At 39.7% G+C, this 20,116-nt stretch overlaps 1 protein-coding gene across 1 annotated transcript; it reads left to right on the top strand.

Moving 5' to 3' along the window:
• Positions 1-15,845: 15,845 nt before the first annotated feature.
• On the top strand, positions 15,846-17,564 carry LOC102293860 (lipocalin). The gene is made up of 6 exons (XM_005951505.3): positions 15,846-16,081; positions 16,596-16,735; positions 16,827-16,900; positions 17,021-17,134; positions 17,219-17,320; positions 17,419-17,564. Exons 1-6 carry the CDS (start codon positions 15,986-15,988, stop codon positions 17,445-17,447), a joined length of 555 nt encoding a protein of 184 aa, XP_005951567.1. The 5' UTR covers positions 15,846-15,985; the 3' UTR covers positions 17,448-17,564.
• Positions 17,565-20,116: the final 2,552 nt, after the last annotated feature.

Consider the following 20,116-nt stretch of genomic DNA (forward strand, 5'->3'; position numbering starts at 1 on the left):
AGACACTGTGTAGCGTTTGTCTAGGGTGTTGATCATTTTCCTAAATCCCTCGTTTTGCACAGTGTTGATGGGAGCCATATCTTTGGTCAGGTGATAAGTGATAGCCTCCGTAATTTCTTTGTGCCTGCGGGAGTTCGACGTGTATAGGGAAGCGCTGTATAAGGTTCCCGTTATTGATGTTTGGGTGGTTGACCGGGACGGATTTTCTCCTGTCACTTTCTCGTCATCCCTGACGTGCTCTCCGTTGTTTTTTCCCTGCTAATTTTAGCATCACATGGCACAGCTTCTGTATCACGTGGTATAAGGCTCCGCCCTTGTCATTTGTTGAGCAGGAAGAGTGAGCGCTTGTTTTCATGCAGATTACGTCCCGGATCAAAATGCGGTACAATCGTCGTCGTCTTTTTTTTTTTTTTTAAATCGTTGTCATTTGGAAATGAGATCGCACATAAGTATGAATCGAGATCGCGATTTTCTAACGATTAATCGTGCAGCCCTAGGTGTGTGTGTGTGTGTTTTCATGGTTTAGTCTAAAACTATTGCACAGAAGGCAATAATATGATTTTAATGTACAGGTTAAAGTCAGTTAAGGTTAAGGTCTGGGAACACACATCATTGCAGGTCTTCAAAGATAGAAAACATCGAAGTGAAGAGTTACACTCTGACCCCTTTAATCTCTCTGCTCTTATTTACTCTTTCAGACCCAAAAGCCATCACAGCTGAGCTTGGACAGGACATCACTCTAAAATGTCGAGCTCCAAACAACAACATCCTCGCAGGTGTGGAGTGGAGCAGACCTGACCTGGAGCCAGAATATGTGCTTTTGCTCCGAGATGGGCACTTTATTCCAGAAGACCAGCAATCATCTTTTAAGAACCGGGTGGATCTGCAGGACAAACAGATGAAGGGTGGAGACGTGTCTTTGATTCTGAAGAATGTGACAGGTGCAGATGCTGGAACATATGAGTGTCGTGTCCTCACACAAGGGGGAAAACGGAGAAAGAGAGCTGTGGAAACCATCAGAGTCATCCACCTGAGTGTTGTTGATCCTCCAGGTGAGTGAGTAGAGTTGAGTGTGTGTGTGATCAGAGGTGAAGCTGCTTCCTGCTTGTTGATGTTTGTTTCTAAAGATGTTGTTGATGAGACTTTGTAGAAAGCAGCTGGTCTGAGTGATGTGATCAGAGTGCAGTAGATAATGTCTGACAGCAGTTTGAAGAGGAAATGGATTCTGTTCTGTTCTTCACTCATCACCTACCTGACAGCTGACACCTCACACCTGTTTCTCACCTGCAGGTCAGACAGGACCATCTGTTGGACTGAAAGTTGGCATGTCAGTTTCTGCTGTGGTTCTTGTTGCTGTTGCTGTTGTTGGTTTTTTCACCTACAAAAAATGTAGTATGCAACGTTACCAAGCAGCTCCAGCTCAACTTCAACCTGTCTAAAATGTTGAAGCCAGCCTAACTGTGTGTCTCTTGGTACTGTTCCAACGTCTTAGTAATCTTCTTTCATGAATCATTATCATATTATTCATATTCTTGGCCCTGAACTTTTTTTTTTGCCTTTCAGTCTTTGCTTTTATATGGATTCACTCATTATAACACTGGCAGTAAGGAGGCAAACAAACAAAGCTTGTCATAAAGTTGCTAAGTTAATCCAGGGTTTCTAGATGTAAATATGGTTTGAGTGTTTGTGAAGGACAGTACGTAAACTTTAACCACCTAAGGAACAAATGCATAATCACCGTGACCTCAAGACAAACAACAGATATGAAGAAAGATAGAATGAAATCACTGCATTATAAATGTTAAGCCTTTTATTGCTTTAAAGTGATAAAATGTCTGTTAGGACAACTAAAAATAAAACAAGAAGAAAAAATGCAAGAACAAAAAATGACAAAAAAAAGTTCCACAATGTAATGTAAATTGAACATATAAAGAACATCATCAATGCATTGTGTCTCTCTCCGTCACAAACATGCACTAAATTTGGTTTTTTGGTGTTTGATTGAGGATCTGTCTGATCATGACCCAGAGAAGTAGATCAGTGACTGTGAGCCAATTATGAAAGGATTCTCTGTTTAATATGAATGTCATGTTTGGAACAACAGCAGGGCCTCATTAGCTACAGGTAAATATAGCATTTTGCTGTTTCCTGCTTTTTAAACAAAATCCTGGTTTGGTGGTAATACTTAGTATGATTACCTACTTAAGCTTTAATGTACCTCATTAAATACTCTGTACATTCATCATTTTTCTTCACTAAAATAAATGCAAACCCATTATTGCTTAATTTGTTTTTTGTCTCTTTTTTGTGTTATTTCCTTTAGTGGTGAATATGAGAGAAGATGCAGATTCAAAGGTCATTCACATTTGAGTCCAAAGCATCTTTTTATACCTGACATAAAAGCTGCTTATCAGTTATTCATTGAACAAAATCCTCTTTGTAGAACACACACTCGTTATACTCAATAAAAGCTGGTAATCACAACACTGACTTTCCTTAACTACAGTGTGTAATGAAAAAATTCAGCCACAGCTCCTAATGAGCCTGTGACTCTAGAAACAAAAAGGTTCATGTTGTTGTTTGAAGTTCAGCTTCATATCTGCCACTGTTTTTCAGCTTTATTGAGGAAGAAGTTTTCTTCCGTGACTCTAAAGTGCAAACCAAGCCTGATGTGTAAACACACAGTTGATCTTTGCTTCAGCTGTTTCTATCAGACTGCAGTAAACTCGTCACTCCGTGCACTCTGATTAAGACCTCCAGCTAATGTTTTAAGAGGTCTACACTGACCATGACTGACTTTTGGTTTCAGCAACTCTTACAAAAGAGCAGACTTCCTCTTAAAGGCTCAGCTCACGTCCTTAAAATGTTTTTGCACGTTTAAGCCTGCTTTAAAAAAAACCCCAAAAAACTTTTGCACAATTTCAATTTGATGCCTATTCCTGATACCATGAACCTGCAGAGTATCCTTTTACTGGAAAATGCTTGAAATCTTTAAGAACCTACAGGTTGTTTAACTGTTTTCATTGTAAGTAATCTATATTCCTGAAAGATTTAAATGGTTTAAATGATAACAAGAGACTGCCTTCTGAAACGCAAGGGCTGTCTTAAAACTTGGATGTTTTATGTTTTTAATACATACACTATGTATAAAAACAATTGTTCTGTATTGTGATGTATTTAAAAATGATTTATGCTTGATTTCTTTTCTGTTGACATGTATTTGAATAGTGCTTCCAGCGGTCTAGTTTTACTGGAAACCTGCTGATCCAGTTCCAGAAACAAACAAACCACCTGAGATCAGCTTCAGGCATCACCAGGTGAAAAACACTCAGAGAGCAGCTGCAACACTGAATAATTAAACATATTTCTTTGGTATTTCTTTATGCAGAGGTTGATACTAAACCTGATCATTGACCTGCTTTAACTGCAGTGTGCAACAAAGAAACTGAAATTAAAATGTAACCTGCACAGCTTCTAATGAGCCTGCGACTGTAAACAGAGCTCAAAATGGCTGCGTGTGGTTTGCAGTTCAGCATCACCTCCCTCACTGCTGCACAGTTCAAAAGAGGAAGTGGTTTTTACTGAGAACAGATACCATCCGAGCTCTCTCAAAAATATCTGCGGAACCTTTTGTTTTTTCTTTTAAAACAAGTTTATGGTGTTTAAGAGGCTACAGAACGTCTGCATGAGCATAAACTCTGGATGTTAAAAATGTGATCAGATCAGTTTAATCAGTGCTGTGTTGTCAGCTTGAGGCTTGTTGAGTCTGTGTTTCCGCAGACCCCGCTAGTTTAGAGACCTATTCCTCATGAAGAACGAAACCGGTCTTTTACTCGCTAACGAGGGACGGCTTGAACCAGAACCAGGCTGTGGAGCTTAACGTTCCTCACCTGTCCCCAGCCCAAGTCCTTCAAAGAGCAGCTCTCCTCGTAGCCTAGAAAACTGTTACAATACACAATAGTTTACACGCACCTCCCCTTGTAAAACCCCCCTTGGTTACAAAGACAAGGCACTGTGTGTGTGTGTATGTGTGTGCATGTGTATGCATGCATGTGCAAGGACGTGTGTGTGTGTGACCTCCTGCTCACCAAAAGGATCATAAAAGCAGGAAGCTTACAACACAACAAACAGAATCTTCACATGGGATGCGTCTGTGATAAAACACTACAGCTTCTCCCCAAAACCTCGACAGGCTGGGGAGGGGGACAAAGGAATGTCTTTGATCCTATAGTTTGAACTAAGACTTCACAAATTTAACAAAGACAATGACAACATTCAACAATTTGACTCTAACAAGTCTGTTTTTTTCTTTATAATTTGGCTCTGTGTTTTGCAAGAAGCAAAAGCAAAGTTCCTCACAAAGTCATCATGTGGTCAGGATAAAACTGCTGATGAAAGACTGAAATGTGCTTCAAAGAAAAACATGCCCCAAAAAACTCCAGAGATCTGTCTGTGATGGTTCTCAGTCATCCAGGTCATTGTAGTCAAAGCAGAGATCATTCATCTGGATCAGAGGAAGTTAAAGCTGGGGGGCATGTGACACTGTGATATTTGTGGGACTCAGTAATTTGATAAGATTGTGTTAAATATCAAATATGGTCATGAAGCTGCAGGGGAACATCTTTAAATGCTCTTTTATAGTATGTGTGCTTTTCATTAGCAGGCCAGCTTTGTGTAATTTCTGGGTGTCACAAGTTGTACTGTCTCAACTTAGCCACAGCTTCATCTCTTGTAGGTCAGACACACACTGTTTTCTGACATTTCAACTCCATCTCGCTCACACAACACTAATTTTAGACCCACCTCGTCACTTTTGGCTCACACATTTCCAGAGCTATAAAGGTCTTAATGTGGGCCATGTTAGGCCCACATTAAGACCACGTGTGCCTGCTGTCTGGGGCTGGTTTGCATGGTTAGTCACTCTGTGACTCAGAAAGATGAAACAGAAATGTTGCTGTGGGGGGAAAAATCAGTTCTAAAAATTAGTTCTAGGTGAACGTTAGTAGTTTCCATGGAAAATACGAATAGTAAAGTTCATTTTCACTGTGTAAGAATCAAAACTGAAATGTGTTTGTTTCTAAATGTCTGCCTTGGGTCTGTCCCCGAGAGACAGCAGATGTGACAAAATGGGTGCAAACACGCACGTACACAGTGTTTGTGGTTGAAGCTGTTGTACTGTAGTTTCGAGTTTGCACACTGCTGAATCAGGAAGTTGCTTCATGCACAGACAAAGAACTCATTTCACACAGACTTTAGGCTTTAAACAGCTACAAGAGTTAAACTAAAATTTTAACATTTTAACTCATAGTTCATAAAACTAGGTTAGAGAAACAGTTTTCCCGTGTTTAACTATTATGTAGTATTAGTCTCAGCCTACCCACATGACATATCAACGTCTTTTTTTTTTGTTGCTCCCCCAAAGGATTTTATTGATGTCAAACAAAGTGAAATGGAGAGACTTGTTCCACACATTCAGAGAACCTTTGGTTTTGGCTGACTCACATAAAAACTCCAGAGTGTCACATTTCCTCCTTCAGTAATGTCACTCTGTGGCAAATCCTGCGCTGTGTGACCATGGCTCACAAGAAGAGTGTTATATATGGTTGTGTAATCGTGTTTAGCTTTGTTCTGAGCCACGGGGTGGGGTTTAATGAGGCGCTGTTGTGAGGGAGGAGTGACAGACGACTGTTGACATTTGAAGTGCACAGAACAGAGGCTGATTGGCTCACTGAATGAAAGCAGAAGAGAAGTAAACAATAGACCAGTCGCCCAGGCATGAATGCAGACCTGCCTTATGAGCCATTTCTGGGTTCAACTCAAGAAAATATCAGGATCCTGTGTTCAGAGTGATGTTATAAATAACAATTCCCTGTTCATGTTTCCTGCAGTGAGGTTCATGTAATTTCTCCAAATACTCTGGCTTTATTGGGAAAAACAAATAAAAATATTTGATAGAGAGAGTTGAGGTTGCAGTTGTTTCACATGCCTACCCTGCATCCTGGTGACACACCCGCACCTCAAGGCCCTACTTGTGTGGGTTGGTGTGTTGGAGCGGGAAGAGGGAGTCAGCCTGGGATGGGGAGGAAAAGAAGGGAGGAGCACGATGCCCCTCCCTGGGGCCAGCTCCACCGCTGACCCCAGTAGGCACCCCCGTCCTTCGGCACCCACCAAGGCAAGGGAGCCCAGGCCCATCCAGATCAGGGCCTACAGCAGCAGGGCCGCCCAGCCCCACAGGACCTGGGGCAGCCCACCCGACCCCACCGCAGAGGAAACTGTACCATCTCTAACATTCAATCATCCCCCAGATTGCACAAGACAGTAGACAGCCAGGTTAGGTTTATTCTCCACCTCTCCTATGTCTCTCCCCCACCTGCAGAGTGGACTCCTGCAAGGATAGAACAAACTCCCTGTCAGTTGAAAGGACCCCTAGTTACGCCGATGCGCCAGAGGCCCCCTGCGCCAGGGCTGAGCCCCCGTGCACCCACCCGCCCACAACCTCGGCGACACACCAACAAGGACCTTAGCCCCCAAGGCCCAGCCAGAGCCTTAGCACGGAGGCGAAGCACCTCCGAACCCCAAGCCCCCCACGCCTGCCCCGGATCCACTCAGGGCCAGCCAGGCTACCAGACCAGTAACCTACGTCCGCCAGCACAGACCCTCCCCCAGCCCTGCTGCACGCAGCCACAAGGAGAACACCCTCTAAGAGCCACTAACCAGGTTATGACCACAACCCCTGGGTTAAGCCCTCCAGGGATAACGTCCCTAGGGATTCTCCAGACGCCCTAAGCCCGTCCCAACCTCCACATCAACCACAATGGCGAAGGTGGGACCAAACCACGACCCCCCACCCCCGCTAGGTGATGGAACCAATCAAAGGAGCCCAGAGGGATTGATCTAATGTGGTGGCAGAGGCTATATCGAGACTAATGTGATCTATTAGATGGTTTCTATATTGGTTAGAATTAAGATTATTTTTATTTTTCCAGTTCATGAGGACCGTTCGATGCATAGGGCAGTAAAAACCATGTGGACTGTATTAGTTTCTGTAGTGACATCATCCAATTTGCCCAACAAGCACACTAAAGGGGAGGTTGGAATTTTACATTTCAGACACTTTGATAAGTCTTCACATATCTCGCGCCAAAACTTCTGCACTGGTGGACAGAACCAAAGAGCGTGGATGTAATTGTCTGGTGTATTGCCTTGACAGTGTGAGCAGTTGTTGGAAGATGTAAAGCCCATCTTGAACATCCGATGACCTGTATAGTGCACTCTATGTAATATTTTGTATTGTATTAATTGCAGACTGGGATTTCTAATCAATTTAAAGGTTTTTAAGCAAATCTGAGACCAGAGTTTGGTCTAAGCCGACTGACAAATCTGCTTCCCACTTTGCAATAGGAAGGGATATTGATTCATCTTTTTAGAAAGTGTTCTGTATATTTTAGAAATAATTTGGGGGATTTAAGAGTAAGAAAATGTGCCGCACTCCGCGCCTGGTGGTGTTTGCACTTCAACTTGACTGGGGGTAAATTTCTTTTTTACTATGGATTTAATTTGTTGATATTCTAAAAATCTTTTCTTGTTGATCCCATATTGTGCAACTAGTCTGTCAAATGGAATAAATTCTGTTCCATCTAATACATGTTCTAAATATTTAATTCCTTTACAACTCCAATCTGTAAAATTAATCATATTATTGTTTTGTAATATGTCAGGGTTATTCCAGATAGGTGTACGTTTGCATGGGATTAATGAAGACTCCGTTATTTTTAGAAACTCCCACCATGCTGTCAGAGAAGAGCTGATGTTGATGCTTTTAAAGCATTCATGTCGTTGGATGTTTGAGCTGATAAATGGTAGATCTGAAATCTCTAGATTATTGCATAGTGCCTGTTCAACATCTAGCCAAGGTTCATCTAAGAAGGTACGTTTTAACCATCCTGAGATGGCCTGTTGGCTAAGAAATATTGTTATAAATTAGGCAGATCTAATCCTTTATCCTTGGTTCTTTGAAGCATTTTTAAGCTGATACGCGGGGGTTTATTTTTCCAACGGAATTTAGAAATATATGAATCCAGAGATCTGAACCAATCTTGTGATGGTTTGTTTGGAATCATTAAAAATAATGACTTCTAATAGCAGACTGAACACTGGAGCATCCTTTATGAAGGGAGACAGTAGGAAAACTTCACATCATTCCTTCTCCTCGTGATGTTTTCCTTCAAATTAGAGTAAACATAACCCAAAGATAGAGGAGGAAGTTTATCATACTGTAAGTTTGAAACTTTATTCCTGTTAGAACAGGGAAGTAAAAGTTTCTGTAATCAATAAAGGGGGAAATCTGCTGTTGCTGTTAAAGGAAATTGAGTCATATCAGCGCTATAACAGCAACTATTCACAGACATAAACCGGACACCAGAGCAGACTCAGCACACAGATATCTTTTTAGAACAGGCCCTGCGCTGTGGCTGATTTGAATGTCAAATGTGCAACGTTTCTGTTATCGTTATCGCTGTCCTCTGTCCTCAGTGTGATGGCTCTGTGAAGTCTGAGCAAAAATCAAACAAACAAATGAGTTAAACTGAAGCTGTTTGGGAGTCAGGGAATTTCACTGGTTATTATCAGTTATTATGAATTAATAAAAAATAAAATTCCAAAAGAGAGAAAAAGAAAGTTACGCACTGAGCTTCGTTTTAGAAGAAATGAAAGTGAGAGAGAGAGAGAAGGCCACACCCACCAGCATTTTGTTTATCAGTGGAAAGTTTCCAACATTTATTCTGTGATTTTACTCGTTTTAGACATTTTAATGATATAAGGAACATTGTGCATGACTCAGATGGATGAACAGAAGCTTCGCTGCAGGTTTTTTAATATGCAGAAAAAACGAATCACTTAAAACAAATGACCTCATTATAGGTGAGCCAGCAGGAGCTTTGGGGCCCTCTGGAGGTCAGATTTAAACACAGAGGCTGCTCTTGTGAACACAACACATATTTATTCATGGACCTCTAATATCTATGTTAGAAATTCTCTTTAATCATATTTATAAACCCAGAGTTTTGACTTACAGGAGTGTCTGAACATGTTTATTCATCAGCACTGACACACCTGTAATCGTGTCTCATCATGTCTGGAATGCAGTTCAGCCGTTTCTTAGAAACTTCTGAGGTCATGATGTTTCAAAAGAAAACATGTTGGCACTGGTTGACTTTCAGTCTGAGCGTCCTGTTTACATCTGATCTCTCCTTTGACTGCCTCCTTCCTCCTCTATATAAATATATAACCTTCATTTGTATGTTTGTCCCTAACAGTCAGAGCAGATATAGAAAAACAGCTTTAAACACGTTCCTGGATTCATACAGCAGGAGCTGAAGCTGGCTGAGCTGTTACTGTGGGAGCGTTTAGCTGGAATTCAAAGACCTGAGAAACTCTTATCCCCCACATTACTGCTAATCTGGATTATTATTATTATATAATTGGCTGTTTAGAATATTTAGTGTCTGGTGGTGGCAGAAGAAGCCCATTTTCTGTTTAATATTCACTGATTGTTTAACTTCTCTGATCTACTGTAACGTACACTCAAAAAAATCTGTTGTTGGATGAACACAATTTAATCATGGCACCTTTTTCCACGTGATTTAACCAAGTACAACCTATTTTTGACAGTATCAAACCAACACATTTGGCATTTGGTGGTTTAATGTAATCAGATTACGTTGGATCAACGTAGTATACATACATCGACTTGAAGTGATTTATTTAAGTATGTAGAGTAAAATTTGTTTTAATTCATTCTACACAAGTTAAAAACTTTAGAAAACACAATGAAATCTTGTTGTTTGAAGAACTACTTTGTTAATCAAGGCAATTACTGCTAGTCTTCCTTAATGAACCAATATGGGGGTTGATGATTTTATAGAGACAAACAACCATTTGCACTTACATCCATGGGTAATTTAGAATCACCAATTAACCTAACTCTAATTACACACTGCAAATCAACCAGATTGTGGATTTGAACCCCTTCTTAGTAAGTAGGGCCGTTTTTAGCCCATTTGTTGGGGGTGAATCAAAGCACCCCCAAAGATTTCTTACTTTTTTGACAATATTTGGTGTTTGTGTGATACACTACAAAAAATATAGAAAGCATACAGTACTTGGTTGAGATGTAATATTTTAACAACAAAAGTATAGTTACCCCCAGTCCCAAAATGGTTTGTTCCAGCTCGCCTCTCCCCATCTCTGGCTCTGGTGCCCTTTGTGCCAGAGCGATAGTGGCTGAGACGCAGCGGAGCGGAGGTGGAAGTGCCTGGCTTAAAACAGGACATGTTAGCTGCATTTAACCTTCAGTTACTCTTTATATAGTTAGTAGGAGTCAGACCATGTTTCTTTTTAGCTGAAAAACATTACACCAGGTAACCTGCAGTGTTGAAAACGTGTTTTCCGACCATGTTTGCTACCCTACAATCCGTCCTGTTCTGTAGTAAAATCAGCGATATTTGACCGTCCTGTTACTGTGTGTGTGTGTCTGTGTGTGTACAGAGAGACAGCCAGGTTCATAATGGATATAAGGACGTTTTTTCAAAAACAGGAGCCACATTCAGGTAAAATTGTAAGATCAGATGATCCGTCAATAAAGCATAATGTTGGATCAGTGTTTCAATATTTAATCTTTGGTTATTTGCCTTCTGGTTGAAAGTACACTGAGAGAGGACTTTATTATTAGTGATTTCAATAGTAATTTTTTTCATATTAATTTAATTTTTTCATCTAATATAATGTATTTGCATATGATTGTCAGTCCAAAGAGGGAGAGAGGAAAGAGAGGAAAGTGCAAGATCAGGAAGAATCAGGTAAGGGAACAGACAGGGAGCAGTGACAGGCACAACACAAACTGTTAAACTGCTTGAGAGAGTTGATCACCAAACAGTGAAAGATTTGCCAACCTCAAGGTGAGGTGACATAGGTTAAAATAAAAGAAAGAATCTGCAGAGCCATGGTAGTAGCATCTGCAGTAAAGATCCTTTCATACATCGTACCATAGCCACATTTTTATAATTTTTTTAATTAAGATTTTGTACATTTGTACATTTCAAGGGCTCTTCTATTTTTGCAGTGTATTATCTATGTATCTGTATTATATTATACATACACATTAAAAGTGAATCTCTGTCCAAAAACTGCACTCAGTTTACTTTTTACTCACAGTGAGCATCATTGATTATTCTCCCACAGTAAGTAAGGTTAGGATATGTATTTTTTTTTATTCCAATCCATTCTTCTTTGGCAGCATTTAAATAACCTTTATCAGATTTGATGGTTTTGTTACAGACTTTTCAAAAAAGTGTTTTGCTTTTCTTTCACAAATGTGAGGATTTAATTTTTTTTTACAATTGAATATTGATTTATTCATTAGCATTCAAATATCTCAGTGAAAACAGAATAAAGATCTACCACAAAGCAAGAAACCGAGACAAGGCTAATCAAAAGGTACTGGCTGAAGCATGTGCTTATTAAATTGTGTCAAAATGTACAAAACAATGATGTCATGTTTTGTGACGAGGACCCAGGCACAGAGAGACTTGATGAATTTAAGAATCTTATGATTTAATAAAGAAATTTGCAGACTTGCACAGAGATGGTAAAATTATGATGACTGATAATGGAGACGAAGACAACAGACGATGGGGACAGGGAGGAACAGGGGTTTAAATGCACCAAGGAGACAGTCAGAGGGAACTCGGGACAACTGGAGACATTTAAGGATGCAGGGACTGACAGAGACGGGGAAGAAGTCTCATCGTGACGAGTAAAGTTTACCCTGCCTGACTGGGCAGCTCTCCTGGTGCTCAGCACCCCCAAAGCTCTGATCCTAGAATCGCCCCTGACTATATTCACTAACTAATTATTAATTACAGCAATTTTGCACATAATGTGCCATTTTTAACAACTGATTTTAATGCTTGGGGGAAATTCTGAAGCACAGAATTCATGGACATTGCCAAATGCTGTGTTTCCTCCCTTGAGATGCTCTGCTAGGCCTTCACAGCAGCCACCTTCAGCAGCCATCACAAAACTGAACAGCACTTCCCATTTCAAATGAATAGTGACCCATAGCACACTGCAAAAACAACCCACGAGTTTCTAAACAGAACTGGTTACAAATGCCAGCTACAGCATTTTTCAGTGTAACGATTAACATATAATTATGTGAAGTTAAACTGGTAGTCTTCCAAAGCCTAACAGGAGTTTTAAAATAGTTTTGTTTTTTAAATAAAGCTGCTCTTGTGTTTCTGCATAATTACCTGCTGCTTTCCTTGTGCGTGCCCTCAGATTGCTGGTAAGTGATATCACATTGGACTTGCCACGAATGCTGAGCGGATTATTGACGCAAAGACAGAATGAAAATGGGCTCGTATGTGATTACCCCGCTACCCAATGGGAATTTGGATTTATCATACACCAGTGTGTAAGTCTGAGTGGACAGGCAGAGAGAATGGGCATTTACATATAAATAAATAATTTAAAATGAAGATTAATCAGGTTTCAATGATGTCTTTTCAGCTATAATGGCACATGTCGGAAAATGGAAAAAGTGGCCAATAAGACCGACGTGCCTGGAAAGTTGAGAACAACTGAGATCATCTATCCACAATACTAGGTTAGCCATTAAGTAAAATGTTAAAAATATATAAATACAATAAAATACAGGGTCGTACATAAAATTTGTAATGCAGTTGTGCACTGACCACCTTTCCAATGTTCCTTCCTCAGATGAGTGTCCAGCTGCTGAAGACATTAAAATCTGTTATGTAAACGTAGCCGAGAACCAACTTGAGTACTGCTGGGAAAATAAAAAGGCAAACATCAAAAGTGCTGTATTATCTCATTTATTTTTAATGTTGACTTAGATCCATACCAGGATTTATGAAATTATAAAATAATAACTAAAATAACGAAAATTGTCTGCTTCTTTAAAATTTCTTTTATTACATCAAACCAGTGAAAACTGAAAAAACAAAAACAAAGACCTGTTAGCATGTTTTGAGACAGAGACTGCAGGCCACTTTAAATCCTGCTTCATGCAAATGATTCACACTGAAAGTATCTTAGTTTAGTATTACGTGAGCCACAAAGCAGCCCAATAGCTTAAAAAACAGTAAAAGTAAGTGAAATTGCCAGTTTCAGTGTAATTCAGACGAAAGTCCAGCTGCAGATAAGGAATACCATTAAGTCAACAGTGTCTGAGTGTGTACTTCCCCGGTTAAAGTCCCTGTTTTCTTTCACTGTATGTTTGTTTGTTTAGATTTGCAGTCTGTGGGTAGATTTAAGATGAGTCATTGTTTTTCTACCCATGGTAGCTACCACTACTGAGGCTCAGGAAAAATGAAGAGGATAATTAAGAGGAACCATCAGTTCTGTCTCATCTAACTACACAGTATTATAATCATGCACTTATGTCTCAAACTAAGACAAAATGAGACAAAATTGGTTCTGTGAGTCTTTAGATTATCAGTAAATTCTGGTGATAATTTGACACTCAGTGGAGCCATATTTGGTTTGTGATGAGTGTTTTGTGATGGTCAGCTTCTGTTTTGTGAATTGCTTTTTCTAATTTAGAAGATCATGCAGAAATGTGCGTTCATGAGCTGTTACAACCACAACCATTTATTTGTCTGTATATGGTTGGACTACAAGGCTTGTGTTGAGGGTCTTGGAATAAAAAGTGGAATAACATCAGCACAGCAGAACAAATAATGTTATTGTCTGCAGCTAAAATATATAGTGAACATGGTTTTATAATAATGCGCAAACACAACCTCACTCTGCAATATACGAGAAGCCAACAGCTGTCTTCATCCACGACCTCCGCCTTTACTCATCATCATTCACTTAATTGCTTAGGTTGGTTTAAATCAAACTCAGTTACAGGTTCAACTCCATTACATAAAAGTATGTTGACTTTGGATTTGGTGTGCAGTGCCACCTTAACAAAATGAGGAAACTAAGAGATTACAAAAAAAAGAAGTGGAAGAGTTAACGAGCTACTGCAGATTAACAGTTTCTGAAAGTCACGTGTTAAGAAATAGGACGATTAGATGAGCCGAGGGATCCATCTACTGCTCAATGAAGCCTCATCAGAAACAGTCTCAATGGAAGGATGGCTCTATTCTTAAGGAAGGGACACAGGGAGAAAGACTGGCGTATGTCACATTACACAGGAACTGGACGGAAAATCAGTTGCAAATATTCATCAGCATGTGCAAACATATTATAGGCATGGAATTCAGGAAAGTACCATCAGAAGTTGATCCACAATGCAAATGTCTGATTGGCAGTGGCTTCATTTTTCACTATGACAACAAACTGCTAATGCAGTATGAAGCATCACAGGACTTCAGTCATGGATTAGCCTCCCCAGACCTCAACATTACTGAAACATCTTAACAGAGAATGGAATAAAAGGGAACCAACATCCAAGAAAAGAACTGCTCCTGAATACTTCTTTACAGAAAATACAAAAAGCTTGACTAAGAGACTTAAGGCTGTGCTGAATAATAAAGGTGGACTGACTTACAGGGTCCTTAGTATCATACAAGCTCAGTTTTTGTCTTATATGCTGTATTTCCATTTATATAACAAAATATATAGAAACGAGGGGTGGTTTAAGACGTCTTTAGAGTTTTATTCATTATCTTTAAACAAACAAAGAAAGCACCATCCATTCGTCTTCACTCTGTATGAAAAACAGGGGAAAGATCAAATTAAATGTAAAAGTTTGAAATTCCTTTCACAATAAATCTAATCATAAACAAAATAAAAAATAGAAAATTGTTTAAACACACTTTTCCATAAAGCTATCAATAGGAAATGTTCCAGTAAACCTGTCTTGTGTTTCTGTTTAACTTCTGCTGGTGTCCTTTCATGTGTCCACAGTTGACAGGTAACCCTATTAGAGCCGCCAATAGTAACCGGTGGCTTCTCAGCTTCAGTGTGTTGATGGGCACAGCCATTGTTACCACAGCTGCTGGTGGGGACCTGGAGTTGGTATACGCCGAGCTGTGAGAGGACAGAGATGGAGACATTTAACTATTTAACAGGAGATACGTTATGACTAATAGACGACTACTGTTTAAATGATGTCTTTGCAGCCCTTATGGCACACATTACACACCTTTTCTTCATGCCAACAAGACTGAGGTGCCCACATAGTTGACACATACAACTGATTATGATGCATATTTTACTATTCCTATTTTCACATATCTCCTTGGCTTTATTTGGGCTTTCTGTAGAGCAAGTGTGTAAGAAGTACCTGAGCTAACTTAAATTTAGACGATATGAGGAAAAATGCCGCTTCCCAAAGTTTCCTACAAGTACCCAGTTTATATTTAGAGAACTGAAGGCTCTTTATCCTCACAACTATTCCCTGGTGGATCCCTGTCCTGTCACAGTAGCAAAGAACGTGTATCAGTATTATCAAAGCCACTTCCCTAACCAATTTTAAAAGCTATCTAGCAGATGAACTTAAGCGCCAGTAGCCTCTGTCTGCTGTGTACAGAATGTTATATGATTAACCACACAGCAGATGCTGCACGACAACAGTAGCAGCAGTTCAGGTTCAGTTTGGTTCAACGCCCTTTTGACCTATGAAACAGCAGAAAATGAAACATTTCAACACGCTTTTGTTAGCGTAAGCTACTGTGCTGTTTTTCATCATTTCACAGGTGAAATAAAATCATAGTACATTTACTTTGCTTCCTGTAGGAGTGATCATGTCCAGTCTGACTGAGACCATGTATTACTTATAAGGAAAGCCAACTTTGAGATTCCTAATCAGTCAGCTTTAGAAAAAAACTGTGTGAACCGGTTGGTGGGGAGATAATCTCACTCTTCTATATAAAGAGTCACCAGGCAGCAACTTCCAGATCTTCATTTGTGAACTCCCCCATCATCATCATTTCTTCACTCTTCAGCAGCTATGGCTTCACTTGGCGCCCTTCTGGGAGTGGTACTGTGCTCCCTCATGGTTTCTGCTTCTGAAATCCTACCTCAGGCAGACTTTGATTTACAGGCGGTAAGAGTCATCCATAATACTTTTTATTTTTTATTTCACCGCCCATCTGTTTTCATACAAATATCTCCATCTTATGGAAAAGGGGTGCTGGAGCTTATCCAACAGGGATAGGCAGGGCACCCCCCACAGTTTAGCAGTCTTTACAGGAGGCTGACCTTTGCAAAATTTACTTCTATAATGACTTCACCATTTAAGTTAATTGGTTATTTTTCACCCTGGATTTTGCGTGATAATATTTATTTTGTCCATTGCTTTAAAAACAAACAAACAAACAAACAAACAAAAAAACTATATAAATATAAAACAGAGTGTGAACAACAAAACATAAGCATTGCAAACTTTGATGTAAAATTCTGCAAATGTTTTCTCAAGATATAGCATGAATAAAGCTAATATACATCAGTGTATTACAAATGCGCACACACACACACACACACGCACGCACACAGTGTTACAATAAACAGCTCTTGTGCTTCTCTATAATTCTCAATGCTTTCCATTTGTGTGTCCACAGGGTGCAGGTAAGTGGTACTTGACTGGAATGTGCTCTAACTCCAAGTGGTTCGTCTGTCGCAAAGCCAGTATTAAGTCTGGCACGGTCACGGTTGAGCCAAATGAAGATGGGGGTTTTAAGGCGTCTTTCTCATTTCCTACGTGAGTGCGAGAGGACAGACAAAGCAAATACCATTTGGAGAGCATTAAAATATTTACACTGATGATTAATGTTATGTCTTTGCACCCGTAGTGATAACTGTTGGAAAATAGACGTGGTGGCATCCAAGACTGACGTGCCTGGAAAATTCACATACAGCATTCCCTGTGAGTACGCCCACAAAGCCAGGAAACATTTTAACCACCACGGTTAATGCTCCATCATCATCATCATTGAGTGTTACTTTTTTTCCACATCTTTTCTTCTGCTGTTTCCCTTTTTGTCAGTCACGGGGTTAGCGACTGAAATGCGTGTGGTCGATGAGAAGCCTGACGAGTACTCCTTGAATCATTACATCAACACCGGACAGAATGGAACCTATGTTGAAAACAACTTATATGGTAAAGTTGCATTTAGCTGTGTTCAGTAAACTGTTAAGTAAAGTTGCAGCCACTGCAGCAGATTTACATCACGTGGTTTCACAGGACGTAGTCTGGACCTCAGCGCTGAGGTGAAGGAGAAGTTCAACCAGCTCTGCTTGCAGTCCGGCATCCTTCCTGAAAATATTGTTCATCTTCCTAAAACCGGTACTTTTACATTGGTGGTGAAGTTCTATATAAAAATAGCCTGAAATACAAATTGATGTGCACTGATTACCGTACACTTTCCATTTTTCCTTCTACAGAGGAGTGTCCACAGGAGTGTTTTGCCTGACTGATCTGCTGCAAGATCGTCTCACCGACACTGCATAAAGATCTTACACCATCTGCTATGGAAATGTGACTGAGCAACATCTTGAGCAGTTTTTAACAATAAAAATGCAAAAATCTAGAATGTTTTTCTTCATTATTCATCCTTTATATGAAATAAACTGAAGAACATCCATAACAACACAACCAAAGTTTCCCCCATTCACACGATTCTATCTCTACAACTGTGATCACCATTTTCTTTGTGTATTTGTAATAGTTTTAATATTTTCTAGTATTGGACTGTTGAAAGATTAATAAATAATCATCAGATAGACCCATTATAAAAATAGTATTTGCTTCCATCTGATAGAGTTACCCTCAGCTCAAATAGCTGTGACATTAAAATGCTGTTTACAGTCTAAGTGCCTCGTTCATGAACAGTGAATTTCACACACAAAACATTCATACTTTCATACCTGAATTTGTCCGTACAAGTGTAGGACTGTCTCAGAAATGATCAAACATTTGACTGTTAGATGGTTTTCCCTCCATAAGCCTGGTTACGCTGGAGGTTTCTTCCTGTTAAAAGGGAGTTTTTCCTTCCCACTCTTGCCAAAGTGCTTGCTCATAGGGGGTCATATGATAGTTGGAGTTTTCTCTGTTTCCCAGTATTGTTGTACAGTCTTTACCTTACAATATAAAGCACCTTGAGGCAGCTGCTGTTTTGATTTGGTGCTATATAAATAACATTGAATTGAAATGATTTTTTTTCTTTTTTATTTATTTGCTAGTTTAATTGAGCCAGCGTGTCTCAGGGAAAACAATATTTAGACCGATGTTATTTGAAGCCAAGCCTAGCTTATTATTTACTCATTCATTTTCCCTCTCTTAACCACGCTCTCTTACGGTATCCTCACCATGTACCCATCTTACCATGAGGTAAGCATGATTCTTTATTTGGAGAATAAAGAATTTATAACAGTGTGTGACAGTGTGCAGGTTACAGATGGTGACCACGTGCCCACTGATTTTCACTCATTTGGATTCATTAACATGCACCAAGGAAAGAACAAAACAGGTTGGTACACATTTTATAAATCTGACAATAATTTTCATGTTGCAGTTATTTGCTACAGCCCTAAGTCCCTAGCAGGTCCCTGAAGTCATCTGATCAGGGCTTACTTGCTATAAAACAGACTAAGATGAGAACTAAGGGTTACAGAGCTTTTGCCACTGTGGCTCCGAGACTGTGGAACTCGCTCCCTCATACATTAAGAACTGTGGAATCAGTTTTGTTTTTAAAAAACAACTCAAAACTCACCTTTTTAAACTGTTTTTGCCTGTTTTATATTATCTGTTTTACCCTTCTTACTGTGAGGAAACAGCGCTAACCAACACGCCACCAAGCTGTCAATCCAGGCTTAACAAAACTATGAAAGCTATGCTTACAAGCCTTGATGCAGCATTTTTTGTGCGTTTTTATCCTTGACAGGTTAAACCACAATAAATAGCAAACACATGATGTGGGTGTAATTGTCTGCCTCTTAAAACTCCAGTGATTTTCTGCAGTTTGACATCTAATGTGATCTTGTGAATTTCGTGGGTCCAGGCAACTAACCACTCTCACTAGACTGTATCATGTCATCTCAACAAGAACAAATTAAGTTGCCGAATTTCATGCAGATGCTACATGATTTAATTACGTTCGCCATAGAAACATGAAATTATTTCGTTCAAATTACAAGTTTGAATCTTGTACATGTAACAACCACCCAATTTCATTTTTTTGAGTGAAGATTCTTTTGCTCTCTATCAGCTCATATTTACAGTTTTCCTCGTTTTCTTTTCTTTTTTTTCCCTCTCAGCAGAGCGGACGGAGGCAGCGGGGTGTAGCTGCCTCCGTCCGCTCCGCTGGAGGAACATGGAGGAAAACAGAGAGCAGCACCACGCTTCGTTAATTCAAAAGTTTTCAGGCTTAAAGGTCAGAGGTCACAGTGAAAGCCTCCATGTGTTGTTGGGTTGACAGAATCTCCTGTGCTGCCACCTGCTGGTGAAGAACTGTCAGAGGGCTTCATACACCAATCACTATAAGCATGTTATTAAATTATAACCTTGATGACGTAAACTACACACACACACACACACAACAGAAAAACAAAACAAAACTCCTACATGAATATGAAAGGGGTTTGAAAGATGTCAAGGACTTGTTTTACTGAATGGAAAGTTATTACTGCTGACATCATGTGCAAGCAAGCAAGCAATTTATTTATATAGCGCTTTCAGATCAGCCACCAGCTGAACACAAAGTGCTGTACACTTGACATGTGGGCAGAATCTGAAGCTCTGTGATGTATTTTGTTCATGTTTAACCTGTTTGTATATTATACGTATTTCAGTTTCATCCGGTGGTTCAACGTCATGCATTTTTCTCTTATAAAAGAATCAGACAAGTTACTGAAAACCTGTTGTACTCTAAAAGCCAACAATGGGACACAGGCGTGTCTTTATTTTTTTTAAAACAGTGGGTCTTCTATGATCTTCTATGATGTATTCATCATGTATTTTGTCTCTGCGGGCTGACAGTATCAGTTTCAGAGTATGATGTGAACTCATACCTCTGATGTCACACATATTTGCTTCAGGTGATGCTGCCTCAGTAACTCAGTAGATTTAATAACACATCCAAGA

The sequence above is a fragment of the Haplochromis burtoni genome, unplaced genomic scaffold, assembly GCF_018398535.1.
Source record: "Haplochromis burtoni strain Fernald_Lab_line unplaced genomic scaffold, NCSU_Asbu1 Contig_1043, whole genome shotgun sequence".
Lineage (NCBI taxonomy): Eukaryota > Metazoa > Chordata > Actinopteri > Cichliformes > Cichlidae > Haplochromis > Haplochromis burtoni.